Genomic DNA, 12,500 nt, shown 5'->3' on the forward strand with positions numbered 1-12,500 from the left:
CCAGTGTTTGCCACCGAGCGGCCTAGACAATAACCATAGAAAGTTGAAAATGCACAGGCACAGTGGGGAAGGGGGGGGGGATGGAGGTGTGGAGTGTAAAGTTGCCGGGACAAGGACGAAAAGAGGGCTGTGGTTTATGATGTGGCCTGCCTGTCGGGGCGACAGTTATCTGGGCCTGTGCCGGGGGTAGTGACAAGGAGGAAGGCAGCGGCAAGCCATGCAGACCTGAGATTAGGGCTGTGAATGAGGGGGAGGGTAAGGGACTTTGGGAGGAGGGTAAGGGGTGGGGGGTGTCGAATGAGTGTGGGGGTTGGGGGGAGGAGTAGGCGCTGCTGCTGCACCATGTTTACGGCGCTGGTCCCCGCGCTCGGCCAAGAGGTTTTACGATTGCTGCTAGGGGGTTTCTGTAGTTTGTTTTTTTTCTGAGTCACTCCCCACCCCTATCCCTATTTCCCCCCAAACCTCCCACGCTATTTTTTTCTCCTAAAGATGGTGAGGGTTTGGGCTGCGTTTTCTTGAAATTCAGTAGTGGAAGGGTCCGGGATGAAAGGCATTTTGGGCATGGGTGATAGGGGAGGATCATTCTTTCTTTCTTTGTGTACTAATATTCTTTTAAACATTGTAAAGAGGACTTAACTGCAGACTTGATTCAGCAAACCTCCTGCTCGTCGTAGATTTGAAATTGAAAGGAAAAAAAAAACTGATGTAGAAAATGACGGTTTTAACTGTCAACAAAGAACTGAGCAGATTCACAATAACATCCGGAAGACGTCTGCAACGCAGACTGCATAGAAAACATTGGTTAGGGTAACGTTGAAACTTTGGAAACATCGAACTTAAGAAAGTAGTGAATTTTGGTGAAACCAAATGAGAGGAACAGAGTGGTATTGTTGGAAGCTGTAAAGTGTCGGGGAAGGGCAAGAAGAGCCAGAGAGCCAGGATGGACATCAATCACCCCTGATCAGAAGAGTCTGACAAATCACTCTCCGCAAACAGTGCCAGCTCCCAGACACACGCTCTCTCCACGAGCGCCTCTTATTTCACGCCCCCGTGTCCACCAAAGAGGGAGTGGGGGGTGGGGGGGGGGAGAGAAAAAACAACCCCGTGTATGTTTGTCAAAGGAGGCGAGGGAGGAAATTTATATCGTTTGTCCAACGTCTGCGATGGAATGGACAAAGACGGGGGATGCTGATTAAGGCCGTGCCAATGAGGGTAATGGACGACTTTGTTCCCGGTGCCAGAAACTGCTGAAATCTGCACTCAGGCTCCGGGCACCGCTCTGTTGACTCAACTGCCTCCGTGCTCTCAGCGGTTCTGCGGGTGATAACCCATCGGCAAGGATGTTCCGAACTAGACACCCCTACGACCAGTGCTGCCCGCTAAAAGCACGCGCTGCTGTTTGGAGAAGGCGGGGGAGTGAGGGTGCGGAGGAGGAAGGAGGAGTGAGAGTGCATGTTGCGTGATGACGTCTTTAATCAAGAAATGTGTTGGAGCCCAGACCGAGGCGAGGGTGATTGTGATTAGTCCTCAGTTTGTTCTCAGGCGGCTGGCGACACAAGATACTGTTGTGCGTCAGCGAAAGGCACCGTAAAATTTCATGGGTTGTTTAATCAGGGGGAGACAACTCTTTGTTTTCTGCCTGGCTGGTGTAGTGGGAGGGTGGTGGAGAAGGTGGGATGTCGGGAGAAGCTGTAGTGTTTTGTCGCAACCTTCGTTATTTTTTAAGTAAAAGAAGTAAACGGAAAAAAGGTCATAAAAAACAAAAACAAAAAACCCCCACCAAACAAAAAACTCGTGATCGCCGTGTAATGTTGTGTCGCAGTACAGCTTCGGCATTAATTGCGTTTCTGTTTCTTATGCGTGCGTGTGTGTGTGTTGTTGTTCGTTTTGTATTTTGCTCTCTCTCTCTCTCTCTCTCTCTCTCTCTCTCTTCTCTCTCTCTGTGTGTGTGTGTGTGTGTGTGTGTGTGTGTGTGTGTGTGTGCCCACCCTCCCTCTCTCTCTCTCTCTCTCTCTCTCTGCCCATCCCCCCTCTCTCTCTCTTGTGTTCATACCCAATCATCTCTCCAATCACGACTTTCAGTTTCATCCCATTGTTGTTGTTGTGTGTGTGTGTGTGTGTGTGTGTGCGTGTTTGGTTTTGTTTTGTTTTGTTTTGTTTCGTTTTATTTTTTCGTTTGATTTTTTAACTCCCTCTGCTCGATCTGTCTTGGTCGTTTTATGCTGTCGCTTTCTCCATTGTCGTCATTAAAACAACGCCGACTGGCCTAAAGTAGTCTTCCTTTCATTAACGACAGGAAATTGGGCAATTTCTCCATCAGTTGACGACCGCCGTGATGGAAGAGGAAAGACAGGAAAGCACGTTTTGGGGGATAACTGCACAATATCCACCCCCTCCCGTCACCGTCTTCTCCCCCCCCCCCCCCCGGGCCCCCTCCTTCTCACCTCCCCATCCCTTTGTCATCCTTGACACTCGCCTGCTTTGTACCTTTTTCCGGCTTCATCAGTTTATTTACACAGGTTTTTTTTGTTTTTTTTCTCTCTCTCTCTCTTTTGTTGTTGTTATTGTTGTTGTTGTTTTTCCCGAGCATGTCACAACACACCACAGGTATAGTTGAATAGAACAACAATAAAACTTTGCACAAACGTCCTGACCTGACAAAAGTGTATTTCAATTCCGACTTCAGTTCCAGGTGACATGATCTCCATTCCACGGGATTGCGATCGGAATTTTCGCTTGTCGGACTCAATGCGCTGATCAGTGCGTGTGCATTGGGAGGTAGGGGGGTTTGGGGGGGGGGGGGTGGTGACATTCCCATTCTCTCACTCATCTGGAATGATTGTTCCATCATCGACCAAATTACGTGGGTTGTGTGTCCATGTATAAAACTTGAATAGCACGGACCGCCTGTCTGTATGTGTGCCCCCCCCCCCACCCCCCCCCCTCCCCCCCCAAAAAAAATCTTTCTCTTTCTCTCTCTGCCTATACTCCCCCTCCCCCTTCTCTCTCTCTCTCTCTGTCTCTCTCTCTGCCCATACCCGCCCTCTCCCCCCCCCCCCTCCTCTCTCTCCACACGCTGTCACCATCGCAACCCAGTCTCTCGCCGCTCTTTCAACATCTTCAAGCGTGTAGAGTGGAGGTTCATGTCGAACTTGTCTGCGCTGGAACTATGCGAAGGCAAGCAAGGATAGGCCCCGATGCCTTTTTATTATTTATTTGTTTTTATTGAGGAGTTTAAGATCTTAAATAAGAATATTCGAATAATTCGTCACACTTTCGCTCCCTGTGTGTGTGTGTGTGTGTGTGTGTGTGTGTGTGTGTGTGCGCGCGCTTGAGAACTGAAATAGAATCGCGAAGTTGAAGAGTCGGTCTGTCCTGGCAGAGGTCCCATCCCCTACCCTACCTGACTCGACATCCTTGTGTGAATGACTGGCGTGTTAGCTCTTCAGTTTGTCTCTGCGCAAGATTCAGCGCTACATAAATACTTCTTCCTCTTCTCCTCATCATCGTTATTGTTATTATTTATATTAGAAGTAACAGTAGCAACAGTAAAAGTAGTTGTAGTAATACAAGAAGTTGTGATTATATTATTATCATTGTTATTAATACGTGGGGGGTGTGTGTGTGTGAGGGGGGGGGGTGATAACTTAGAATTATAGCGATGAAAAGAGTCGATCCATGTTGGCAGAGGCCTGTCAGAACCCCAGACTGACAACGACCAAACCCTGACTGTGATCTGATCTGTGTGTGTGTGTGCAGAAATGATGTCCATGCAGCCGGACGTGACGCAGACGGTGGTGACGGTGCAGCACCAGCACCACCAGCAACAACAGCCCCAGCAGTACCTGCACCACAACAGCAGCGGCACCAACAGCACCAGCCACTCTGCCGACTCGCCCAACAACAACCACATGGGCACCCTGGACAAGGCGCCCCCCTACCTGCCCCCGGACCCCCCGTACAGCGCCGGGGGCGGGGGCAGCGTGTCTCCCCCCATGTCGGACAACCTGTACAGCGTGCCCAACGCGCACTTCAGCAGCAACCTGCCTTCCCCGGGCGACGTGTCCCAGTGCTACTCCACGGAGAGCGGCCGCTCCCACTCCCACCCCCACCCCCACCCTCACCAACATCCGCACCCCCAGCACCCGCACCCCCAGCACCCCCATCCCCAGCACCCCCACCCTCAGCACCCCCACCCCCAGCAGCCGCACCGTCTCTCCGGCACCCTGGGCCGCCCGGGGAAGACGATGGTGGTGGAGCCCACGCTCAACCCCAACCTGGACTCATCCATGGAGAAGCTGGCGCTCAAGGACAAGCAGGCGGCCCTGCCCCCGCCCCCGCCCGCCCCCGAGAGCGTGGGCCCCCACAGTCGGCCCGGCTCGGGCCACTCGGACAGCCTTCAGGGCAGCCGGCAGTCGGTGATCTCCGTACAGCTGCCGGGCAACGTGGACACGGAGGCCGTCACCTGGAGTACTTTCGACTTCTCCGGGGGCCGTCTGGTGCTGCCTGAGTCGGGTCAGTGTGTAGTGTGTGTGTGGCAACGTGTGTTTGTGTGTGTGTATGTGTGTGTGTGTGTGGTAATGTGTGTGTGTCTTTGTGAGGTAATGTGTGTGTGTGTGTGTCGTAACGTGTGTTTGTGTGTGTGTGTGTGTGCGTGTGTGTGGTAACATGTGTGTGTGTTTAGTGTGCGTGTGTGTTGTTTGTGTGTGTTGTGTGTGTGTGTGTGTGTTGTATGTGAATGTGTGTGTGTGTGTGTGTTGTGTGCGAGTGTGTGTTTGTTGTGTGTGTGTGTTGTATGTGGATGTGTATGTGTGTTGTGTGCGAGTGTGTGTTTGTCTGTCTGTCTGTCTGTCTGTCTGTATCTGTGTTAGTGTGTGTGTGTGTGTCTGAGTAAGCGTGTCTGTCCGCCTGTTTGTCTGTCTGTCTGTGAGTGTGTCTGTATTGGTTGTTGTGTGGATGGATGGATGGAGAAGGCGTATTCCATAATCGTGTACAATAATATAAAATATTATCGATGAAAGGAAAGGGAGTTAGGAGTAAGGGGCACAGTGAAGGTGGAGTCTAGCTTATCATGCCGGGGGGGTGGGGGAGGGGGAGAGAGGGGGGGAGATTGTTGATCGGTGAATGAGTGCGTGGGAGTTGTGGGTGTGTAGGTAGATTTGAACTGGGTGTGATTTTGTTATAGGAAGTTCTTTTCTTTCGTTTGAAAGCAGTGTGTTTTCTGCTCACTTGGACAGTGTAAATGTCTTGTGTTCATTTCTCTTTCTTCTTCTTCTTCTTCTTTTTAATTACCCACTTTCTTTCTTTTTTTTACCGTTTCGTTTTTAGTATCTAGTTCGTTCATTCTATTGTCTTTTTTCCCTTTCCATGTCTATCAATCAATCAATCAAATCAATCAAAAACACTAACATTAATCCACATGGAAATTAAGTTGTGCAGTCACAGGCTCGTTGACTAACACACACACACACACACACAAACACACACACGCACACACGTTAAGACCATAAGGTATTGTACAACAATACTTTTATAAAAACATACAGGGAATGAATCGTATATATAAGTAAAATGCACACACACACACATACACACGGATGTAGGCACGTATGCACGCACATAACATATGTCACGCCAGTAAAATTAGTACATTAACATTAAGAAGTACATTAACATTAAGTGTACATTAACATTAAGATACATGAACAATGATATAAAATGGTATCATTGGGTTCTGTAGAATTGTCATTACCAGTCTGCGCAGTGTTTCCAGAATCAAGCAAGTCACTAGTTTCCTCTTTCTTCCTTGTAGTTTGCGTTGTTTCGTTTTACAGTCGAGTGGAGTTGACGAGTGGTTTTTGTTGTTGTTGGTTGTTGTTTTTTTGTTTTTTTTTCTTTCTTTCTTTCTTTCTTTTTTTTTTCTTTTTGTGCCTGTGTGTAATGTTTGTATACATGTGAGGGAGGGACACACACACACACACACACACACACACACACACACACACACACACACACACACACACACACACTCAGAGAGAGAGAGAGAGAGAGTTTACGTGTATACATAACGCTGCCATCAACAGTTTTATCTAAATCCATTTGTTCGTAGTTTGAATGGCAATGAAAAGGAAAAACGAAAAACAAAAACAAAACTGAAGAAAGGCATAAGTAGTGTCATCTTCACTTATGTATACCCTTGAATAATCCATACCTCTCTTCTCAGAAATCTTTATGTTAAGTATTTGTCGCATCAACCGGTAAGAAAAAAAAACATTGATGGATGTAAATAAATTATCCCTGTCAGGTTAGAAAAAAAAAGTATTATCCGTCATAGCAGCTTCAGCATCTGCTACAGTAATCTATATGATGAAAGCGCAATCAGTTACATACTTCTCACTCCTCCCACCTCTTTACCTGCCTCTCTGTCTCTCTCCCTCCCTCTCTCTCTCAGTCTGGCTCTCTCCCTCTATCTGTTTTCTCCCTCTCCCCACCCCCCTCCTCGTCCCTCTCTTTCTCCGTCTGTCTGTCTCGCTTGCTCGCTTGCTAAGTGTCTCTATCTCTCCCTCACTCCCCCATCTCTCTCCCCCCCCTGTCTCCTTCGCCCGTTATTCCCTCTCTCCCACCTCCTCTCTCTCTCTCTCTCCACCTTCCCCCTCTCTTTCTCAACTCTCTCTCTCTCTCTCTCTCTCTCTCTCTCTCTCTCTCTCTCTCTTCCTACCGTCTTCTTTATTGTTTGTCTCACACCCCTCCCACCTCTCTCTCCCTCCCGTCTCACTCCCTTCTCTCCCTCTTTCTTTCTCCCCTCCCCCGTCACTTTCTCTCCCCGACACATTCATTCACTTTATTAGCCGCTCTGTCTTTGAAATATCGCACGTCACTTTTTCTTTCTTTCTTTTGTTAATAAAAAGATAGAGGCTCTCTGCATTCGCTTTTTACTGATGAGTTATCGCCAAAGGGAGAAATAGTAATAAGTTGGGTTCCCCCCCACACTCTCCCACCCTTGTCCCCCAACACGCACGCACGCACGCACACACACACACACACACACACACACACACACACACATTCTTCTCCAAGTGCAGTTTCGCAATGCCTGGAAGCAGCTGTTTAAAATGAATGTCTTCGCACCCCCTTGCTGACGATGGGAGATTGTTGTGTTGTTGTTTGGGCGGTTGTTGTTTATTTTCGACAGTTCCTGTTATTTCTACCAAACAGACGACTCGCAGCTTTGATGACACCACAAGTAGTCAGTATACACAAGAGAAGTGTGTTTATACTTGAAAAGTCAAGGGGACAGTGTATGCACATAACCGTATTGCTTAACAGGCTTCAGCTGAGCTACAGGTCTGTATTATAAATAGCAGTGGTGTTCTGCTTCGGTCACTGGAGTGTCCGAGTAATGGAAGATGTACGTTCATATTGCCGTGGTCTGTGCAGATTGCGCGCAGCATGGCACTGATGGGTTTTCTCCCCATGCCGCCTCCCTCCTCCCGTGTGGCCAAATCTGCTTAGTTCGGGGCCTTGAAGTTAGTTCCTACCTGTGGCCCGAGACCGTTTGTGAATCATCTTCAGCTAAAAACAGATCCAGATCCGCCCATGTTTCCTCCATGTGTGTGTGTGTGTGTGTGTGTGTGTGAGAGAGAGAGAGAGAGAGAGAGAGATGCTCCTTCTCTGCCCCATTCCTATTTCAGCCTCCGACAAAGGTTGCCGACCTCCAAAGACAGGCTGATAGGACAGGATGATAAGAGTGCTGATGACCTGTTTAGCCGTGATGGACAGGTTTATGATGGATCCGTTACACCAAAGGACATCCACCAGCCCTCAGCCCGGTCTCACACCCACATCCCCGACGGAACTCCCCCGACTAGGTGCCCCTCCCGTTTCCTGTGCACTGAACGAAGCACCACGGGAAGTGTGGTGGACCGTTAGATCGGATCAATCCGTCCCGACAGTAGTTCGTCCTTCTTTTGCCGTGGCTGTTCAGTGCCGAAAGCCTTTGATGTTTACGGGGGGAAGGGGGGGAGAGGGAGAGAGAGAGATAGGGATGAAAAACGAAAAACAAACAAACCAAACAAAACAAAAACACCAAAAAAATCTGGAAGTGTAGATACGGAAGAGACTGCATTTGCTTCCATGCTCGTGGAAACGTTTGTTTTTTTGGGGTTTTTTTTGTTTTTTTTGTGTGTTTTTTTGTTGTTGTTTTTTTACTTTGCAGCGGTGCCCTACGCTTTATTACTGTTGGAGAACCAGAAGATTCGTTTTGTAAAGGTGTGGTAGAAACGAGGTTAACGGTCTGTTGGCTGACGGCCTTTAGAGGCAAGTAGATCGAGAGGATGAGCCACAGATCTGAAAGTATGAGTCGGACAGTTATCAGTCTTGTTCCAACTCCACATTAAAGATGCCTTCGTCGACACGCGCGTTTCACAAAATGCAAGATGAATGGGGGAGTAGGGGTGTACTATGCGAAGACATTGACCGTTGATCATCAACCCCCCTCCCTCTCCCCCAGCTATCATCTTCCTTCCCCGCTTTCTCAGTAGTTGACTTGCCAAGTGTTTTACAGACCTTTCAAAGGTTTACAGTTGGGAGGAAAACGATTGAAATGGGGTGTGTATGGGGTCGCTGTTGACATCCATCTAAAAAAAAAAAAAAATTTTAATAAAAAAAATATGTATCCCCCCCCCACCCCACCCCCACCCCAAAAGTTGAGTTCAGCGACACTATTATTGGCTGACGCCCATGTGGTCTAGTTGTTCAGGACATGCGTCTTGGTTCGGTTTTGATTGCAATGGATTGGTAGCTTACTTGTTCTGTTACAGCGTTCAGAAGTAAGGAACATACCAGAAAGGAACTCGTGCGCGCGCGCTCACACACACACACACACACACACACACACACACACACACAAGAAAGCAAGAAAAGAAACCTCTTATTTATCTCAAACACGTTTTTATTGTAAGAGACCAGCCTGTCACGTGAAGTGTTGTCATTGATTGGAAAGGGCTGGAGAAGCACAGCAGCCTTGTACGAACCGAAGAAGCCATGCGGCGTGTTTCACCTCTTGGCATACATTTGGCGGATTGCAACTTGGTTCGCACTCCTCTGCTTGTCATAACTCCCCCCCTCCCCCCATGCAACCTTCACACACACACACACACACACACACACACACACACACACACACACACACACAGTGAGCTCACTGTGTGTGGGTGGGAACAACCAAGTAGGGAGGGAGGTGGGCTGGAGGGATGGTCTGGTTGAGAGAAAATGCGAAACAGCTCTTTCCGATTACACGCCATGCACTGCTTGCTGACAAGGTGTACCACGTGTAGAAATAACTGAAAACATGCACACACTGCCACACACATTCACACACAGTTGTACGCACACACACACACACACACACACTCTCTCTCTCTCTCTCTCTCTCTCTCTCTCACACACACACATATGCTTGCTGACAAGGTGCATTATGTGTAGAAAAAAAAACTGAAAACATGCACACACACACACACACACACACACACACACACACACACACACACACACACACACACACACACACACACACACACGACCACTACCACTACCATACACACTCACACGCACGCACCCGCGCACACAGAGATATACATACATACAGACACACTCATACACAGACACACAGACACACACACACACACAGAGAGAGAGAGAGAGAGAGAGAGAGAGAGAGAGACAAACAAAAACCCAAACACTCACATACAAAAAGAAAAAAATACACTGGATCACTACAGTCTCTCTCCTCACACCTCCATCGCTCTCCCTTTTTCTTCCTCGCGAACCCAATCACTATAAAATAACTCCCACAAATTATCTGGAACGAACGAAACCTTTTCACCATTTTTTTTGCAGATGCAAACATTTACACGCTCGGTTTATTTACCTTTGCGCTATAGTAAACACACACACACACACACACACACACACACACACACACACACACACACACACACACACAAACACACGCGCGCGCGCGCGCGCACGAACGCATGCACACATATCGTTTTCTAGCTATATAAAAGAAAGAAAACAAGGAAGGAAAGAAGGAAACAAAATTAAAGCTGTTTACTTTCAGTGGAGCTTACCGCCTCCAGAGTCCTATATATTCATGTTTGATAGATCGTTCGTGTGGTTTTGGGTCAGTTAACGTGTCTCGGTCAGCTGTGGTCTGGTCTGTATCCATCTTCCCCCCACTCTCTCTGTCTCTCTCGTTTGCTCGCTCTCTCACTAACTTGGCCCACTCACTCTCTTTCGCGTGTAGAATAGTGTCGTTTGTATCTTGGTCAGCTGTGGTTTGGTCAACATCCATCACCTTCACCCCCACCCCCACTTTGTCTGTCTGTCTGTCTCTCTCTCTCTCTCTCTCTCTCTCTCTCTCTCTCTCTCACGCTATGTCCACCTTGTCCACCGTCGCTCCGTCCCGTACCACCCATTTGTCACCATCACTCTTCCTGCCGATCAGTCACCCGGAGGATTATGATTAAACCCGCTATGACGGAACACCATGGAGCCGGCATTAGTTCCGGCAGTCCGGTATGAAGTGGTCATAGTGTTGCGGCAGAGATTGTCGCCGGACATTTTAATTGTCGCAGGCGACACTCTTCAGTATGTGCCGGCGTGCGACAGTGTCGTTTCTGCTGTGAAAATCGGCACACATTGTCGCCGGCGACGCGGCATTAAATGCTGGGCAGTAGTGTATGCCGAAACAGTGGTATATGGTCTTGTGTGTGAGAACAGTTGTGGTACAGCTTAGGAATCTGACTCAAAGTGAATGAAAAGAACGAGTGACCAAAAAAAAAAAAAAAAAAAAAAAAAAGAAAAGAAAAAAAGACAGTAAGAAAATGATATCCAACCCCGCCCCCCACACCCCTTCCCCTACACACACACACACACACACACACACACACACACCTGGGTAGGGCACAGCTCTTCATTTAGTCATTTGCTTAATTATTTTTCGGTTTCACTATTTGTATCCTCTTCACCCCCGACTCCCATCCCACCACCACATCGCCTTCCCCTCCACCTCCCACATTCCCCTACCCCTCCTCATCTTCCCGTTTCCCCTTTCCCATCCCCAGCGACACACCTGTTCCGTTCCTGCTAAAACCCCACCCCTCATCATCGTTTCTTTTTTCTTCTTCTTTTTTTTTTTTTTTTAATTGGATGTGACTTTGATCTTTAAATAGAAACACTAGTACTGTAGACTGGAGAGTAGGAAAAGAGAGGAAGTGGAGGGGCGAGGGCTAGGAAGAAGGGGAGAGTAGGGGTGTTGGGGAGAGTGAGAAGCCTGACGACTCAGAACCAACTAATGCCTGCGTGTGCAGACTGTTGAGAGTTTTGATAGTGCCTGGCGTGGGTTGGCAAGTTATGTGCCAGCGTGTGTGTGTGTGTGTGTGTGTGTGTGTGTGTGAGTGAGCATTCCTGTCCCATCATCGACTTGACTTCGTTACTTGGGGGAGGCAAGATGGTGATGATGATGGTATTCTGGTATTCGTGGTGGTGTAGATGAAGCCGACTATTCATTGCCAATGACGGGCGCCAGATCTTGCACCGAGGCTAAACACGTTAGAAATGCGATCCCCTCCCCACGCCCAGCCAACCCTCTCCCAGCACCTACCCTCCCTACCTGCCCTCCTCCACCACCGTTTCCTCCCATCACCCTCTCTCTCTCTCTCACCCTCTCTCTCTATCTCTCTGTCTCACCCACCTCTATCCCTCTCTCACCCTCTCTATCTCTCTCACCCCCTCTATCTCTCCTTCTCTCCCTCTCTCTATCTCTCTCACCCCTCTCTCTCTCTCTCTCACTGTCTCTCTCACCCCCCCTCTCTCTCTCTCTCTCGATATATCTATCTGTCTATCTCTCACCCTCTCTCCCTCTCTCTCTCACGCTTCCTCTCTCTCTCTCTCTAACCCTCCTCTCTCTCTCTCTAACCCTCCTCGCTCTCTCTCACCCTCCCTCTCTCTCTGTCTCTCTCTCTGTCTCTCCCTCTCTCCCCCCCCCTCTCTCTCTATCTCTCTCTCCCTCCCCCTTCTCTCTCTCTCTCACCCTCCCTCTCTCCCTCTCTCTATCTCTCTCTCTGTCTCTATCTCTCACTCTGTCCCTCTCCCCCCCCCCCCTCTCTCTCTCTCTCTCTCTCTGTGTCTCTCTCTCTCTCACCCTCTCTCTCTCTCTCTCTCTCTCGTGTCTTCAGTCTTTTTGCTCGCCTGTCGTTTAAATGCTCTCTTTCTTTCTTTCTCATCCCCCCCCAACCCCACCCCCCAAAGCGTGCATATATATTTGCTTTCACCTTAATTCTCTCCCCTTCTGTCGTTCCTCTTCTTATCTTCCCTTTCTTCACTGCTCCAAATTCTTCTAGCTGCGAACGAATGCTTTCGTATAGATCTTGATCCTAACGTTAATTCAGTAATTAGTTAAATATCCATATCATCATTCATCATAGTTACCACCCAAG

At 48.6% G+C, this 12,500-nt stretch overlaps 1 protein-coding gene across 11 annotated transcripts in view; it reads left to right on the forward strand.

The window, feature by feature from the left end:
* LOC143284534 (netrin receptor UNC5C-like) overlaps nucleotides 1-12,500 on the forward strand; it is a 908,143-nt gene that overhangs the window by 861,047 nt on the left and 34,596 nt on the right. For all 11 annotated transcript variants that reach the window (XM_076591319.1, XM_076591328.1, XM_076591302.1 and 8 more), the window contains one exon: nucleotides 3,760-4,515. In XM_076591319.1, the coding sequence (XP_076447434.1) occupies nucleotides 3,760-4,515 (756 nt within the window). The remainder of the gene's footprint in view (nucleotides 1-3,759; nucleotides 4,516-12,500) is intronic.

This window comes from Babylonia areolata, chromosome 1 (genome assembly GCF_041734735.1).
Source record: "Babylonia areolata isolate BAREFJ2019XMU chromosome 1, ASM4173473v1, whole genome shotgun sequence".
Lineage (NCBI taxonomy): Eukaryota > Metazoa > Mollusca > Gastropoda > Neogastropoda > Buccinidae > Babylonia > Babylonia areolata.